At 34.9% G+C, this 19,093-nt stretch overlaps 2 protein-coding genes across 2 annotated transcripts; one reads left to right on the top strand and one right to left on the bottom strand.

The window, feature by feature from the left end:
* The first annotated feature begins 555 nt into the window (after positions 1-555).
* On the top strand, positions 556-4,228 carry LOC133313667 (uncharacterized). The gene is made up of 2 exons (XM_061515063.1): positions 556-3,165; positions 3,825-4,228. Exon 1 carries the CDS (start codon positions 659-661, stop codon positions 2,534-2,536), a length of 1,878 nt encoding a protein of 625 aa, XP_061371047.1. The 5' UTR covers positions 556-658; the 3' UTR covers positions 2,537-3,165; positions 3,825-4,228.
* Positions 4,229-6,883: 2,655 nt separating this feature from the next.
* Positions 6,884-12,780, bottom strand: LOC133313680 (LOB domain-containing protein 19-like). Its single transcript, XM_061515078.1, has 2 exons — positions 12,478-12,780; positions 6,884-7,231 (listed from the first exon to the last, which is right to left on the bottom strand). Exons 1-2 carry the CDS (start codon positions 12,778-12,780, stop codon positions 6,884-6,886), a joined length of 651 nt encoding a protein of 216 aa, XP_061371062.1.
* Between the last annotated feature and the right edge of the window lie 6,313 nt (positions 12,781-19,093).

The raw sequence follows: 19,093 nt of genomic DNA, 5'->3' as shown, positions 1-19,093 counted from the left end.
AGGTAAGTAGCAGTATTTTTTATATAATATTTTTTATATTGTAAAAGATAAAATTATCTTATAAATGTAATTTTATATAATAATTTTATATTTTTTAATATCTCCATTTCATTTTTTATATAATATTCTCTTCACATGACCCATATACTTCTATATGTATATAATATAAAAAACATTAAATTCATATTTTTTTTATCTCCTATTAACATAAATGAAATGGAGCCCATCGGTTTAAAAAAAAAAAAACATATTATTCAATATGAGTATAATATAATAGAGTAATCTCATCTAACATCATAATATGATTTCCATTTTTAGAAGAAGGTGAGGTTGTGATGAAGGTTAGTAGGTTACACAGACCATGAGAAACAAAACAAATTAAAACAAAACAAATTAAATAAACATAAAGAAGAGAGAGAAAGAGAAAGAGAAGGGGTTGAAGGGTTGATGAGTCCATCTCCTCAAAAAGCGAAATGTGAGAGAGAAATAGACACACACAGAGAGAGACTTGACAAACAAACACAAAACCTTAGAGACACAAATAGACACACACAAACACACACATAGATAAAGCAACTATTCACTTTCCCATTTTTTTCACTTTCTTCTTCTTCTTCTTCCTCCTCCTCTTTGCACAACACATTCACTCTCTTATCCCATGAATTCAAGCAAAAGAGAGGAAGAAGATCTCTTCCTCCCACACGATCTGGACCCACACCCTCAGATCCTCACAAACACTGACCCTTCTTTCTCTCTCCCCGAAATCGTTCTCTTCCCTTCTTCTTCCTCTGACTCACCCCCGAGTCACTCATCCTCCGACTCACCACCGACTCACCCACCACCGAGTCACCCTCCCTCAACCACCACCACCACAACAACCAAACCCCTCTTCATAAGCCCTCAACCCCACATCTCCTCCCAATTCTACACCTTCAACCCGGACTCCCACTCCCTCATGATCCTCTGCCTCCTCGAACGCCGCCTCGCCACCACCGCCGAGATCCGCGCCGCCACGCCGCCGACCGTCCTCGACTCGTGGCGCCACGTTTGGAAGGACCGCAACGAGGAGACCGCCTACCTCACCGCGTGGAAGCGCATCCAGGACAAGCTCGCCGTGCACGTCGACGAGAACGGTAACCAATTCCTGTGTTTCAAGAACAATCCTCAGCAATTCGTTTCCCATGTTAACCAGTGGCAAGACATTGTGATGAGTTTCCATAGTGACACTGATTTGAAACACTTAGGGCTTAAGGAAACTATAGAGAGGATTAAGCAGGTTTGGACTGTGGGTGCTAAGTTCTATGGTATCCCTGAGAGTTACATTAGGGTTTGCGTGGCCGCGTGCCCCGTGTGCTCCGCGGCCACCTCCGGATCCGCCGCGGCGGCCAGGAGTAAGAGGCGTAGGTTTGAGTATACTGAGTCTTTTGATGTGCCTGCTAAGGAGGTACCTAATAGGCTTCAGCAGTTGGCTGCTAAGCATAAGGTTGTGCTTTGCATCAGGCAGAAGTATATTAGGTATAAGCCCTTTATGGCTGAGGTGAAGGATTATGCTTGTCACCGCGCAGGGGAGCCTGCTGCGAAGAAATCAAAGATTTTGAAGAGGGAGCCCTATGCTTCGAAGCGCTGCGGGTGCGGTTTTCGGATTAGGGCTATTGTTCCCATTGCTAATTATAATGAGAAGGATAAGAGTTTTGTGTATCAAGAAGAGGGGATGGCGATTTTCAAGTTGTATGCCGTGCATTCGGGGCATGAGCCGGGGCCGTTGGATGGGAATGCCAGGATTATGCATCGGGTTGTTGGGCACAAAGGTAGCTATCTGATGGATCAGGAAACGGTGTATGGGGTGAGTGAGGAGATGGAGAATGATGGGTTTGGGTTGATGGGGAAAGATGAAGGAGGAGATTTGCAGTTTTCGGTTTTGCAGCAGGTGCAGGAATTGAGAGCTGAAGTTGGGATGTTGGAAGGGAAAGTTTCGAAAATCCCGCGTGAATTGTTGGGTTCAGTTTCTCGGGAATTGTTTGATATTGTTAATAAAATTAGAAATATAGGGGAAGTGGGTTTGAAGCCGATTGGGCTACTCGCTGATAAGTCACATGCAGATGATGTCTTGGTTGGGGATAATGATCTGGCAAATTGGAGTAATCACCACCATGAAAGGATTTATGTGGATGGCAAGGACACAGAGCTGATTGAGGATGACGAAGATAGTTTTGGCCGCACTCTAGGAGAAGTAGTTTCTTGGGACCATATGAGGACAGATTGCAGAAGTCAGAAAGATTTGATTAGTGAAACTTGTAAGCCTGAAAAGTGGTTGAAATGCAGTGACTTTGACGCAAAAAGCATCCTTGATTGTGAGGATACTAAACTAACCAAGCCCATAAGACATGACGAGGCTATAGTTTCAGATGTAGGCCTCGGCTGTATACAGGTTGATAGTTTCTACCAAGACAATCCTAAATGGTATGATTCTCCTTGTGCTTTGGATACAGGTGCAGATTGTGGGGATAGTGGATTCCGTCATGGAGAGATTTTATAGTGCCATGAACATCAAAGTTAATCCACTCTAACTTAGAGAACCAATTCCATCAAGCATATTTACCCCTTCCGGCAAATAGAAGTGGGATTGTACATTTATGTATACAGAAGATTGGAGCCGCTCATATGCCTTTTAGGTGTATTTATTGCGTGTGGTTCTGTAAAGTATAACAGTTATGCTTCTTGCACATAACTTTGTTTTGAGTATGACTACATCTGTTAACCTTGTTCTAGGCCTTCAGATTTTTTATCCTGGACCTTCTTATAATGAACATCAGTGTTTTCAGTAATCTTTTTTGAACTTAGAGATCTTTGTATGTATTATGACGAACTATTGGTGATTTATTTCCATATTGAACTGTGGTGTGTTTCAACTTTTTCTCTATGACATGTATGTGCTTTACTCCTTAACCATTTGCTTTTCATATTTACTCATTTTTTATATGTTAAAGATCATTTGGCTTTGGGTTCGATGTGAAGATTACCAATTGCTATTCCATAGGGGTGAGACAACCCAACATATCATCAGTAGCTCAGCCCCACTTTTTAATTCATTGTGGCACTTTTTTGGTGATTACTTTTACACCGAATTGAAGATTGGAGGTTTTTGACAAGCACACATGTCTTCAGGTACAACCAGTTTCTGCCCTTTTTGGAACTACAAAATTATGATGCACGGTGCTTACAGATTATTTCCCCTCTCCCCCCTTTCTCTTACTGTGGCTTCTATAAAAAATGCTATAATATATGCTTGATACATGATAGTCTGACAAATAAAATAATAGTTTTGAGGCAGGTGCACCATATATCTTGTAATATCCAAATCTATACATTGACTACATACATAAAATTGGAAATTTCATGGTCTTCTTGGGTGGGCATAAATATATATCATTATTCGTTGTTTGGGCAAAAGTCAAATACTTGAGATTGAATTTTACAATAAGTCTGAGCTCGTTCCTTCCATGATTTTTATTCAACTGATAATATTAATAGATCAATTAACATACTATGCACATATGATGATGCTTTTAATACACATCTCACTGCCTTCTCCATATAAGGAGGTATTCAAGACATTATTAACCTTAGATTATGTGTGGGCTTCCAATAGTTAGTTCTGAGAGTCACAATTTTCACCTTTGCGTTGGAGTTAATATTTAGGAGTAGGACTAGTTGAATACGGGTTAAATAAAAATACCTTTCGTTTTTTGTTTTATAGCTAATATCCTTTTTAGTGGCTAATTATAATTTCCATCTTTCTTGCTTAATTTCCATTGGCTCTGAAGGCAACTAATCTGGAGTAAGATGCCAGACACTGCAAGGACCAAGAAGATCATGGTATAGCCTTAAAATAGGTATGCCTTCATATATAGATAGTGGGCTGGTTCATTCAATCTGCACCTTGTTTTCATTGTGTTTGTATTCATCACAGTGTGAGACATGGTCAGTTTTCAAGTCCTGAATCTCTCTGGTAGTACATTCTCTTGCATTTTTTTAAATCTTTAGGAATTTTTTTCGTATTCTTCCTTTGTGGCTTTACCTTATGATTCTTAATATTTATAATAGTAATTATGCTCTTAAGATTTCATCATGTTGAGTCAATATACACTATGCAGAGAATTTGATTTGTTGTTACTTGGTATTCCAAGTTGTGCTCTTGAATATTCTGCTACTTACAACTGTTAGAACATAATGGTATATGTGGTCCAATGTCTAGCAACCATAGACTTTATAGCTTTGAGGCGTCATCATAATATGTGTGTGTGTGGGGAAAACAGGATTTGAAATTTTAGATAATTATTGAAATTCTATTGTCCTCATAAGAATATGGTAAGAGACTGTATGTGTAACAGTTGATACATGTGTACCATCTGATATTTTTAAACATGACAAAACATGTAAAAGCCATCAATCATACCCTTTGACGGGAAGCAAACAGATGCAGTCATGCTTTGATTTGGCTAATAATTATGAGAAAAAAAATTGAGAAGCAAAAAGTCACACTCACACCCATCTTTTCCTTTTTGTCATCAAGTAATCTCTGTCCCACGACTTAGATATTCTTAATCAGCTTTGACAAGAAAGAAGTAACTTAAGACCTTAGACCAAAGTAGGTTCTTTTCTTGGCTTTGTTTTGCTGTAGTTATAACTCTGATTAGGGAATTGTTCATCTCTGGCCCTTGCTGTTGTGTCGTTCTGCTTTGCTAGAGTTCAGAATTTTCTTGTCTTTTGTTCTCTTCTACTGTGAAGGCATGAAGGCATGTATCCTAGTTATATGACCAGTGTCTATCACTCTCGAGTCTCGTGCAACGGATCAAATGGGAAATTGGCATTTCTAATACAGAGAATGAAGAGTTATTTTGTTATGTTTTACCTATTCTTATGTTGAATGCATGTATCATAATGCTCGTTTTGCAAGTATCAGAATGTTGTACATGCATTCGAGTCTGAAACTCCTTGGACACCCATACAAGTGGACACTGTTCAAACGTTGTCCAATTAAAAAATTATTTTTGGCCAGTTTGGAAACGTCCAGGCATTGCTTGACACTTAACAAGACATGGCTGTTGTAAGAAAAATTCAAAGATATGAATTTTTTTAATTAACTTTAAAAAATAACTTAAATATAAAAATAAAATTAGAAGATATGAAATAAAAAAAGTAAAGTGCTTACACTGGAAAATGATGCCTTAGTTTTTTTTTTTTTTGGGCTTGTTATCATAGAGAAAATTTAAAGCTTAAAATTTTCGAAAAGTTTAATTTGTAAACTTAATGATACAAATGATTTTATGTTCATAGTTTTTATTTGTCTAAAATATCTCAAGACACAATATGGAAGGTTGTTTCTCTGTGATTGGAAGAAAGGTCATAGGTGTAAATCTCATAAACAACCTCTTTACAAAACTATAAGGGTAAATTTGTATATAATCGACCCTTATCTCTACCCTCATATAGTTGGGGAGCCTTAGAATAATGGTAAGGTTGTTTCTTTGTGATCGGAATATTATGGGTCTTGAGTCTGGGAGAACTGTGTACAATTGACGCCACTCTCACAATGTCTGGGACTATTGTGAATTGGGATTTGCCCTTTATCTTAGGATACCATATACAATATGATACACTATTTACACATTTTAGAAAAAAAATTAACATGTGATCTACAATACTAACAACTACAGGTGTCATGCATTGATTTGTGGAGTCTCCGAGGCATTTTTACATAATTTATATATCAACAAATTTCAGCAGTTCATCGTTGGTGGTATTTATGAACTTGGTCTCTAATATTCTCATAAACAGAACCGCTCAAGATGGCTATTTTGTATTTTTTTGCTGTGTTTAACGATTGTGCTTTGGTACAGTTCCAAAAAATAAGACACTGCTTTAGTGGATAATTTTTGGTTCTTAATTGTAGTGTTTGGCATTTCATCTTTACGGGTTTTACAGTTGATATTGTTAGTCTTTAGTGGCTAATTTGGTGTGGTGGTTATAAGTGAGTGCTTTGAGCAAAAACATTTATTGCAGCGGTTTAGAAAAAAGTGTTTCTCAGTTGATATTGGTACTTTTACGTAACTCCGATTCTTTAGAAGTTTGTGATGAACTTGGTGTAGTAACAGCAGACATGATCGAAAAGCTTCATGGAACTAAGTAATGTTTCTTCAGTATCAATCATGGAACATTTCACCGCTGGACATGGATATTGTTCCATAAGGTTGTCTTTAATTTCGGTTCCTTAACAGGTGTTTACGTGATTTAAATTTAATGTAACTACAACAAAAATAGTCATTTGTGGGTCATATGGCTAATTAAGCTCCTTACCAGGAGTATAATTGGATTGAGTTATCTGTTAACTTTCAAAGTTTGACATGTTAAATAATAAACAAATAAATTTAATTTGTTTTAAGCTTTATTATGATATTAGGTTTAAGCTTTATAGACTGAAGTTAAAAGTTTTGGGCAAGTGTATATATATACACAATAATTTTAGACAAGAAAAGTAATACGAACCTGATGCTATCTGGATGTTTCAGAATCTATGTATAACCAGACAATCATTAATTAAGCGCGTGATAGAACATTGCATGGTTAATTTCATCGCGCGTAAGCATTATATTATATATATGTCGGATTACGAAGTGGAAAATTTCCTAGTCAAAGAAAGAGGGAGGAGCCTCTGGTCTTGTTACATAATTTTTCATGTTGAAAAGTACTACTCACTCTTCCACTAGTACAGATTTAACTATTAGGTACCACAAGCAACAGGATCCGCAAATTAAGCAAAGTTACAATTCCCTTAGAAAGGATAAACAAAAGCATTGGCATCAAAATACAAGAAGATAAAACCTCAGTGAGAATTAGGTGGCTGGAATCTTACTCCAGGCAAGTACCTGGACACAAATTCTCGAGCCAAAACACGGAGTTCCCCATCCTCGAGTTGTTGATCTGATGGATTGAAAAAGCTGCTTAAGTCAAATGATGTTGAATGTGGTTGGAGAGGATCAAAGTGCATGGATATGTTAGAGGCAATTTGCATGTCAGCATTTGATGCCAAGTGATCTGAGGAAGAATGAAGACTTGTTGGTGAAGAACTTTGAAGGTGTGGAAGAGGAGGAGGAGCTACTGGGATTGGTAGGCGCTGCATGGTGGCAAGACGGGCCTGAACATATGTTAACTCTGCCTGCAAGTTCATGACCTGCATGTGTCTCACAAATTCATAGCTAACAAATCATTTCGTGTTCTACCTGGCTATGGCATTATAAAACAAGCTTAATTAACTGCTATACGTTTTAGATATTGGAGTTTGTCATCTCTCTAGTTTGTGCAATTTACTAGTTACAAAACACTATTTATTTACAAATGACAATGCTAACATATTGGGTAACAACTTAAAGTACTCATTGTTATGGACGAGGGGCTTTGGGCCTAGTCCAAGGCCTATATCATCTGTCTCACTACAAGACTGCACTCTACCACACCATATTTACTTTTTTCTTCATTTCCATGCACACTCAACTCATCATGTGATGAGGTATGAACTGGTTACCCTTGCATGTGGGCCTCACCGGGTAATGATTTTGGGATCATACTCCCTTCTTCCTATGTGAAAAGGGCTTCACGAATCCTCTCCATATTGTCTCGTTTGCATGGACATTTAAAAAAATGACTTTCTATGGCTTACATTTTTAGAATGAATTTTTATTTTTTTTTAGAGGTACCCAACCCTAATTATCTCTTCGAGACGGGTTGGCTCCCTCCGGTTTCTCCACGGCTTTAACTCTTTGAGCCGGCAACGTGATTAATCCGGAGTGCGGGGGTCAGTAATGGCTAAAGGTTCAGCCCCCTTCCCAAGGATGCATTCAAAGGGAATCGAATACATGTCCAAACCCACTAAGTCAGCATCGAAGATTATTTTATGTTTGGATCAACCACATAAAATGTATTTTTATAAAAAATTATTTGGATGTTAAAATTAATAAATACTTTATATATATTTGATAATGGTGGTAGTAGGGTGAAGTGATTGGATTGGGGTTAAGATAAAATTAGATTTTTAAAAAAAATATTTAACTTTTAACTTATGGTTTTTTTAGAAGTAAAGAATCCTAACTTCTAAAAAAAGTATTATTTAACTCTCTTTTTTTAATTTTGCTTTTTCTAAAAGTTACAATTCAAACATATAAAATTTTTCGAAAGAACTTTCTTTTCTTTTTCTTTTTTTTTATAAAAAAAGTAACTTCTTTAAAAAAAAAACTCATCCAAATGCCCACATAATTGCCTGAGTTCTCATTCTAAATACTCTAGTTCATTGAATACTGAGCTTACCATCCCCATTTACGGGTTGACATTTTATTTTCACCCACACGTCAAATCACTAATCATGATAATATCATAATATACAACTAAAACAAATATATGTAACCATCAAATTCAAAGTAATTGATAACTGCATCAATCTACACCCTAAACACCATATGTCCCTATCAATCTATGCTCATATCATTTGTGTTGTAGATTCTGAAAATACACATATTTCAACCAGTGGCTTGTTTAAACTTTGTTCATAAATCTAACGGGTATTAGGGTATACAATTATATTGTGATAATAAAGTATAAATATAGCCTTAAGAAACTCTGTTTTTCACTAAACTTTTTTTTTTCTTCTGCTACTACTATATTATATGAAAGGGCTGTGAAATTCTTACCCAATTATAATAAAGGGAAACATTACTTATAAGTTGCACCTCAAATAAATTATTTACTATGTATAGGTATTATGAATAATATCTGATAAGTTAACATTTCTGTAGCCAAATCAAGAGAGAAAATTTTCTGAGGAAAGAAAATAACTGAGTCAAAATAGCTTTTACCCAATCATAAAGCAGACAAAAAGTATAGAAATGTCAGAGATAAACATAGAGATTATGCCCTCTTACGAGCATCAAGTACCCGGGATTTTTAATACATTTTGGAATACTCCAACATCTATATTATCTACACGCATGTGAAGAATATTCTCATTTATTCTTAAAGTTTAATATTAAAACTTTTAGGAAAACGTATTTTTTCAAGATGTCGTTTTGGGTTATAAAATTAAAAAATTATAATGATAAAGACTAATATAACCCTACAATATTTTAGAATTATAAAAACACCTTAATTTTCGTCTCAAAATAACATCATTTTAGACTCATCGGAGATAACTTATCTCCGTTAATAGAAGAAAATCTTTACCCAAACTTTTAATATTCCTTTTGCTGCTTGTTCAATTGCAGCAGAGAAGACAATCAATCTTATCCAAACAACTTTTCCTTTCTCTCTCATGGGGCAGAGAATCTAGAAGGGATTATTCGTAATTTGGTAACTAAACACATAGATAATGGAATTCTGCCTAATTAAAGTTAAGGAATCCGTTGGTGTATATCTGCCCAATAATGGCTACAAAAAAAATAAATATTATAGTGCCAATGTACTGTGTGCAAGTGTTAAATTACTAATTCCTCTGGTTAATCACAGGTTGCATGCATGAATATGTACAGAGGCTCTGCCACTCAATTATTGCATCTTAGAATTTTTTTTTTTTGGTAAATATTGCATCTTAGAATTTAATTACATTAAATCCATTCTCAACGAAAAGGAAAAGTTTGTTGCTAATGTGTCACGCCTAAGATAATGCAACTTTATCTAGTATTTACATCAATCAATAATCATTCATACCATAGCCCATAGACTGGCCAAAGCAACATTAGAAACTGGTAGGTTCTTACAAGCTGCATCAAATAATATGCATTTAATAAATTAAATTTATCAATTTATGTTCATTGAAAGTCCTTGTGGTCTTTTATTCTGATAATACATTTATGAAATTATATAGTTGATTTATATAAAATATAATACAGTGTCAAATATGAATACATGCATTGTCTGATCTTTGTGGATGAGAATTGCTTTTCGACATGTGAATTAGTGGTGTTTATGAAGGACTCAATGTGTGATGACAGATCACTATATATAAATAAGGGGTTGAAAGCTTAGGGGAGTGTGTGCGCACAGTTATTAAAGAGATTAGGATTTTAAGAAAAATACTTATGACTTATGAGACAGTGACAGAGCCAGCATAGCAACCCACTTAGGGTCAAAAAAATTTAGCCTATGCCAAATCTAGTTAAGGTTATTTAGTCACGTCTAAAATGTGCCTAATTTTTTAAAATCAGCCAGCAAATTAATTACGATGATTTAGCCACTTTTAAAATATGATTAATTTTCAAAAATTAACTCCGGCCAAGACCTTGCCCTCCCTAATATGGCCCCGTCAATATTATGAGGCTTAACACTTTATTTATAAGAGATTTTACCAGGGGTGGATAATATTCATTTCTAATGACTAAAAAAGAGGTTCATTACATGAATCCAGAACAGACATATGAATTTTCAATTTTTTTCATAGGGTCTATGACACTCGCGAAATCCTTAAAGACTCTATACTATTATTATTGATTATATTAAAAAGTTATTAACTTCACCAAATTTCAAGTACAAAGAGAAATATTAATAATGGTTAAAATAATAATCCATGGAGGGGATATCCGAAAGACTCAACATCCTAATTCTTTTTTTTTTTTTTAATTTGGAGTTACCCAACCCTAATTATCTCTTTGAGACGAGTTGGCTCCCTCCGGTATCCCCACGAGCTTCGACTCTTTGAGCCGGCTATGAGACTAATCCGGAGTGCGAGGGAACAGTGATGGCTAAAGGTTCAGCCCCCTCTCCAAGAATGCATTCAGCGGGAATCGAACACATATCCAACCCCACTAACTCAGCGCCAAATTACCAATTGAGCTGCACCCATTGGGTCAACATCCTAATTCCTAAGGTTAGACTAAAATTTTCTCACAAATTAAATATAAAGGGACTATTCCAATGTTCACGTGAAGCTTCATAGATCCATTATTTTTGTAGTTAATTTAATATATTGTGAAGATTGATTACTATTTGCTAATATACAAATATGTGTACCATAAACTATGTGTAGCAATAGATTGAAAGTCAATACTAAAAATATTTGAATATTTCTCGAGCTGCTAATTGCGTTGCTTTGTAGCTCCGACAAGCAACAAACAAGCCTCCATAGTCAGCCACACCCACTTGGCGGCTGCCACCACCGTCCCTCTCTTTCTTAAAAAATTGCAATATAACATGAATTTCACAAAGTTTATTCATTGACAAACCTAATTTCCACAACACATAGAGTTCAGATACCCAATTTTTTATGCTAAAGCTAATCACTTAACCCTTTTAGATAGAATTTGCATACCATAACATATGGCATTAGTTATTAGTATACACAAATTAATTTTTATAATTATTTTAGAACAAAGAAGTTATTAGTTTATTTCAAATTAATTTTTATTTTAAAAAACTCAAAAAAATTAATTAATTTTCCATTTTAAATAAAATTTTAAAATAACATGTATTGCATTATGTACACATGGGCCATAGACCTTGAAATCACAAAACCTACCTACACTGATATAGGGGTACCCTAATTAATTAAGTAGCTAGTGTATGACTTCCATAGAAAACAAGGCCAAAGCTAACAAACGTGTCAAAGCAAACAGTGCATAGTTCATACTATTATATCCTAAATGGGAAGATCTTGACCTACGAGGAAAGCAAAACAGTGATACTTGTCAATCGACTACACAAGAGAGAGTACAATTTACAAGACTTCACACCCCAGGCGCATGTTAGCATGATCACTAGCAGTGATTAATTATATGCATTAATTAACCCTTTTTTTTTCTTCTTTCATGAGCATTAATCCAGTTTAATTAAAAGAATCCAAACATAATGGAACAGTAAATGATTGATATCTACCATATACAAGGAGAAATATAAGAACTCAGGATTCAAGAACATATAAGCAAGTTAGCATTAGTATATTCCCACAAATTCGGTTTGATACCTATTCATGGTTTATAGTTTGAAAATGAAAAGTAACAAAATAAATAGAATGATTATTAATAGAGAGAAAGAACTATCAAAGAGGTTGTAACTAGGGATAATATTATTAAGCACACAAGATCTCTATCAATGGAAAAAATAACAATATAAATGAATTCATCACCATATTCCAACCTTTAAGTTATGAGTCTTCTAAACTTATATATTCTTATAGACTTTTTATCATTCGCCTTTCAACTTTTCCCACATTCTCTTCACTTCTTCAACATATTACTTGGTGTCTATTGAGAAATTAATGCAACAAATGAAAACCCTTGCAGGATTTGCTTCTATATATAATTTTTTAACCCGTTTTAAAATCTCTTGTTACCAATAAGTTAGCCACAAGCAAAAAGAAAAAGAAGGAAAATGAGGAAATGGAAAAGATCAAAACAATGAAGAAGGGAAAAAGGAAATTGGAGTCATATATATTAATACCTGTTGTTGAAGAGCAAAGATGTGACCAACACAACCATAAACAGGGTCTCTAACCCTAGCCAGAGCCTCATAGCAGAGAGTAACAACAGCATCAAGACGTTTATGAACTGGGATACGCATGAGTAACTTAGAGGCATTGCTAGCACCAAAAACCTTATGCACAGCAGCAAAATGAGCAGTTCCTTGGTCAGGGTCAAAGTATGGTGCAAATATGCAACCCTTCACACACTTTCTCCTCAGGAATTTGCAAGCACCACAAGGCCCACTTCTTTCACTTCCACCAATTTTACCTCCACAATCCATCCTCTCTCTTTCTAAGCTTTCTCTTGCACCCCCTAATATTTTTCTTGTCCAAGGTTCAACCAAATCCTTGTGGGTCACAAATAAAGACAGATAATAGAGATGCAAGGAGATAGATGAAGGGCTTTGTTTGTTACTTGTTAACTTGATTTTGATATTGAATGAATAAGTGGGTGCTTTTGGTGGTGGGTCACTCACTTGACATGGACATAGACTAGTAGCTATAGTTTGTTTAATTTGTTTTTTTTTTATTTTTAGATTTTTCTAATGATTGATGGATTACTCGACTAATTCAATTAAGTAAGATAAGATTACAATACCAGCAAAATTTTTTTTGTCTCTAATTCAATATCATTGATTAAGCTGGAATAACTCGTCATAGTTAATTTAATTATGTACTTAGTGGTGGTATAGTTGGTTTATTTTTAATTTGGCTTTAGTACATTTTTTTTGATTTATTTAAGTTTATATTATTATTAGACTTAATAGTGTGTTGTGGGGTGTGTGTTTGTGTAAGAGTGAATGAATTTGGTTCAAAAAGAAAGAAACTTTAAAGCCACGCAAGTACTAGTAAGAAGGGAAAAATATAGGGAAGGGGGGAAAGAAGAGGGTTTGCGTGAAGCAAAGACAGTGAACATGTTGGAGGGTGAGTTAGTAGTAGGTGACAGCATCAGCTTCCAACAGCCGCATTGGAAGCACGTGGGACAAACATCCTATCCCTTCTTTCATTCATCCTAGATTCTAGACCTGTAATTCTCACATGTCACTTCTCATTTTCTTTTTCCTGCTCCTCAAAATGACAGAAAGAGAAAGAAATACATGACATGAAATACTGTTGGTGCCCAGTGCTTCAAGTAAATTATGTACTTACTTTTTCTTTCACCTCGTACAGATATTTACTGGGCCAGTCCTGCTTCGTGCCCTGATTTTCTCCGTGGTACGAGATTAATTTCTTTCAGGACAATCCAATTGTTCTCTGTCTTTTGTGTGATATGTTTAAATATAAAGTATTTGAATATTTGTAATTTTTTTTACTTTTATACGATGTCTTATACATGTTAATATCATTGATATTAAAACCGGTCTAACCTGATTGACCCAAAAATCTGCTCATTAATCTGGTTCAAGCAATAAATTGAAGAGGTTACGATTACTTCATTATATTAATGATTATTTTGGATTTAGACATGTGAACCTAGTGCGTCTTAAGTCTAAAGAAAAAAAGTATTTAGGTATTCAAATCAAAATACTTCAATCTAACTACGGTGGTAAATACTTGTTTGAAAGTTCAGGTTTTACCTGATGCAAGAGAGGATAGTTTTCACAACTGTCAACTCTAGGAACACAATAGTTGAACAAAGTTGCAGAATGCAGAAAATAAACATTTCTAGACTTTGTAAAGTTCATGTTCAGTTATTCATTCTTGTCAATTTCATTATGATGAGATACTTAGGAGAAGACAATGTACCTTCTTAACCTAATACCATCAAAGTTTATTGTAAAGACACATATTGAATTAAGAAAATGGTGCAAGCCCAGTTTCAACCATAATCAAATTTAGGGTGCTCCAATACACATCTTACAACAGCGACAAAATAAGATGGAATCTTGTACGAAAGTATACATATCATTTGGCTACTCTAAGAGAACCAAAGATTGGGATAAGATGCTCTTAGTGAGCACTCACGTGACTTTCTTATAGACAGACTATAAGGAAATTTTAAGCCCATGAGTAAAGTTATTCTTAATGAGACTTATCTCAGATCAAGATTTTTTGGGATCTTTAGAAGCTCCAACCTCTGTTCCCTTGATTGTTCAAAGAGGGAAAGATATACCTCTAGGGTAGTGTTTGATTCGGGTTTATTTTGTTTAGATCCCCATCCATCTGAGTTTGGCATTCCATGTTGTCTTTGTTTGGTAGAAGAAATATAAAAATTTATCCTGCAAACTCTTTTCTCTAGCATTTCAGAATCATATGCAAAAAGGAAAGATTTACACTGTTCAAGTTTACCACTTCCGATGTGGTATTTGCAGAAAACTGGGTAAATGAGAAAAAGTGGACCAAAAACGTGTCTATATTACCCTGACTACATCTGCGCAAAAAATGACGACAAGCGTGACGAAAAAAGTGGACGAAAAACTGCACACAGATATACCCTCCAATTTAATTATAAGGGTTATTTTCGTCTTTCTAACCCTTTTTTCCATCATTATTTTACCTTCAACCAAACAAAGATTCACAAAATTTAACCCAATTTTTTTGGTAAAATTTTGGCCAACCAAACAACTTTTTTTTAAACTTTCCTACCAAACTTACTTTCCTACCATATTCCTGGTAATTGCATTTATCTGGTAAAAAAATATATCTCCTCTACCAAACGCCACCTAGATGAACAAACACGGGAACCATAATTGAAAATTCAACATGATAATATATAAGTAGAACTATTAAAAATATTAGTATCATATATAGAAGAACAATATCAAGGATTTGTTAACACGTAATATATCGATCATCAAGAAATTGAAGATCCACCATCTCATCAAAACTTGGATCTACCTGTGGATACACAAGATCTAGTGCGATACGTTTATAGTGGAAGAGAACCTTGTTAACTCAAGATATCTCTTGTTGAGTGACATTGATCCCACTAGTTACGATAATGTACTAGAAGATGTTGTTGATAAAGTGTTGCTTATAGCTATGAACCATGAGGTGGATTACTTATATTTCAACTATGTTCGGTCTCTAGTAAAGACACCAAGAGGGGGTAAGACTGATATTGGATATTTTATTACATTTATTTATCACTCTTGATTAGTATTTTAAGATTATTTGGAATGAAAATAATGGTCTTTTGGGTTAAATTAGATTTTTGGTTGTTTATTGGGTTTAATATATTTTCGTCATTAATTTCCAATTTTACGTTAATTTAGTATTTTGACTACATCTCACTCCACAGATGTCCGATTGACTTCACTTTTATTTTGTTTTTCAGATAATTCAGAGGGCTACAAATTCTATGAAGACATGAAATCCCAATTAGGACAGAAAGATGGTCAAAATTAGAGCCCAAGTCAAAAATGAATTGCTAGAATTTTATGGATTTAAGTTGTAATTAGAACCCAATGTTGTTGAGGCTCAAAACCCTTTATTCAGTTTTAATTCAGTTTTATTTTTATTATTATAAATCGAAATTAGTGGAGCCTTAACCCGGTTTGGATGTGGGTTAAAAGGGAAAAATTAGGAAACTATTCGACAGTCTTTGTTTTGGAGTTTTGACAATTGACAGTTTTCTCTTAAGATTCAATTTTATCTTTTCTGTTCATCTTCTTCTTTTTAATTTTGAATGATGTTTATCTTAGCCGTGCTAGGCTAAGTACTTTTTAATTAACCTAAGGGTAATGGATTCCATGGAGGAGTCTAGAGGATCTGCGCCTCCCCTTTAATCAAATTCATTTTTCTTTCTAACTCGGATTGATATCGTCGATTGTGGATATTCAATCTGAGACACGAGATTGCGATTATGGAAAGAGATTGATCATCAGATTGATGATCAGATTGATTAACTCCATGACCTTAAGTCAAACGAGCTAATACTCTGCGATTATATGAGTAGAAACATCATATTTTACCAAACGCTAGGCGATCGCTTAGAGAGGGTTCTTAATTGAATGCAGAGATTCCGATTCAATTAAGGTCAGTCACGATTTTGGTATCTATTTATCTGGGAAGGACATCCTAAGAATCTCAACTTTAGGTTGGTTGTTTTTATTTACGAATTTAATCCCAATTTTTACGTTATGTTCTAGATTAATCAAACAAAAATCCCCCATTTTATTTTCTATTTTTTATTCAGGGATTTTAATCCTTGTAATTTCCTTGAGAGAAGACTCAGGTTTTCCCTTTACTACAAATATTTTATACACCTGATTTATTTTAGTTTGCGCAAGTTCGACAACTTGTGTCAAATTTGGCGCCGTTGCCGGGAAAATTGCATCGGTTTTCTTCGTTTTTGTAATTTTTTTGTTTCTGAATTTTAACCCTTTTTATTCTGATCGTATTTTTGTTGACCTTATATTTTTCGATTGGTTGTGTTTTAATTGATTTAGGTTATTAATCTTTCCTAGTTTCCTAGTTATTTTGATATTTTGGGTATTTTTTTGATCGGGAAGATATCTGTCTTACCCAGGTCGATCTCAGGAGTTCAATTCTTAAAGGAATTCGACCTTCTGAGGAGCAAAACTCATTCTTTAAAAGGGAGTGTGGTCACCCTTAATTTTGTAAAATTCTATCGTTTACTAACCCTTTTTGCTGTTTTTCAACCGTTTAATAACGTATCGGGTATTTCTGCACTTGTTCGACTTGCTCTAGTCACCCTGAAAATTGGTGAGCTGAAGGAGACGAACCTCCTGGTCAAAACTTGTGAGGCTTTGCCTCACAACAAAGGCCTTAGTTTGGCCAAATTTCTTCATTTAATATTTGAAAAAAAATTATTTGATTTTTTGAGTTCCTAGATAGGATTAAACTTTTTGTTTGGTAATCTCGTAATTTTTAAAAATCATTTCATATTTTTTCAATATTTATTTTCGCTATTTTTCATAAGTTTCATGTATTTTCGTATGTTCAGTAGTATCTCTACTTTCTACCTGTGCCTATGATGCATGAATATGAGTAATACCAATTTTCATGATTTGTATGCATTTGATCCTAAAATGGAGAGAACATTGCTTGCTGCTAGAACAGCTCGTAGGTTACCCTATAGTAGAATTACGGAACTTGATCCTATTTCTGAGCATACTGATTTAATCGTTCTAGTTCTTTCAATAACGTAGATTTCACTTCTTCTAGTAATTCTTTATCTAATTCTGATATCATGGATAACAGAAGTTTGAAACAATTGACTGAACCTATTGTTGATTATTATCAGCCATTGTGTATTCGTTATCCTGATTTACATGTTGCATTTGAATTAAAATCTGGTTTAATCCACTTGCTGCCAAAGTTCTATGGTCTTGCAAGTGAGGATCCTTATAAGCATCTGAAGGAGTTCCATGTGGTATGTAGTACTATGAAACCACAAGGAGTCGATGAGGGCAAATCAAGCTGAGATCTTTTCCATTTTCTTTGGATGGTAGAGATAAGGATTGACTATATTACCTGAAACCATCCTCTATTGGAAGTTGGAATTATATGGCAAAACTTTTCCTGGTGAAATTCTTTCATTCTTCAAGAGCTACTTCAATCAGAAAGAAGATAAGTGGCATAAGACAAGCAAATGGGGAGAACTTCCTTGAGAACTGGGAGCGTTTTAAAAGGCTTTGTGCAAGCTATCCACATCACCAGATTCTGGTTCAGCGTCTGCTTGTTTACTTTTATGAAGGATTGTGCCTATGGACAAGAATCTTTTAGATGCAGCTAGTGGTAGAGTCTTGGTCATTAAAACACCTGTTGTAGTAGAAGAATTGATTGCATAGATGGCAGCAAATGCTCAATAATTTGGCACTAGAGAGAACAACAGTGCAGTATTCCAAATGCAAGCATCTACAGTCAAAATTTAGCAGTAGCAGTGGCAGTAGCATCAAGCACAGATAACTAAAGAATAAAGAACATGCTTGATGAATTGACATCAATGGTGAGATAGTCGGCAGTGACATGATAACTCTCTAAAAGAGAGTTATTTTAGGGCTTAATTGTGATATTTTGGTACCATTATTGCATATAATTCTCTTGATTTTATATGATTAATGCATGAATTCTATAATTTCATGATTTAATTGAGAATTATGTTAATTATGTGTATTTGGATATAAATGAGCATTGGAAACATTTAAATGCACTTGTTATTTGACTACAGGTCAATGCTGTAGCATCGGAAAGCAGTGCTGTAGCAGTGCAGATGAGGTCAGCAATGCATCATCACCAGCAAGCTATGGATCCAAGCCCAATTAGCTAGAAGAGGTTTCTGAACGTGTAATCAGAGTCCTGAGCTGGCTACGCGCTTTAAAACATTCAAAGGGTCACCATTAAAGCTTCATTAAATCAGCGATTACATTTCACAATTTATACCTGAAACACGAAATGGAAAGAATCTGATGAGATATGCAATAGCATTATGCGCTGTCCCTGATCAGCGCTGCAGCAAATAAGGAAAGAATCTTCAATCAGCGCTGCAGCAAAACACAGTTGTATCTTCAATCATAGCTGCAGCAAATAAGGAAAGAATTGTTAAGCTCAGAGAAATTGGGATAAAACCTTATGTTCTCCTTTGGAGAATTCTCATTTAAATAGTATGATATAATTACACAATCATAA

This window comes from Gastrolobium bilobum, unplaced genomic scaffold (genome assembly GCF_033153095.1).
Source record: "Gastrolobium bilobum isolate Gb01-03AN ecotype WA unplaced genomic scaffold, APGP_CSIRO_Gbil_v1 utg3001, whole genome shotgun sequence".
In the NCBI taxonomy this organism is placed as follows: Eukaryota; Viridiplantae; Streptophyta; class Magnoliopsida; order Fabales; family Fabaceae; genus Gastrolobium; species Gastrolobium bilobum.
The sequence above is the reverse complement of the archived record's forward strand: the minus strand, read 5'-3'. Positions and strand labels throughout refer to the sequence as shown.

Coding starts and splice junctions, on each gene's coding strand:
- LOC133313667 (XM_061515063.1), top strand. CDS start 659: ATGAATTCAAGCAAAAGAGAGGAAGAAGATCTCTTCCTCCCACACGAT.
- LOC133313680 (XM_061515078.1), bottom strand. CDS start 12,780: ATGGATTGTGGAGGTAAAATTGGTGGAAGTGAAAGAAGTGGGCCTTGT. Junction 7,232..12,477: donor TCTTTGCTCTTCAACAACAG/GTATTAATATAT, acceptor AGACACATGCAG/GTCATGAACTTGCAGGCAGA.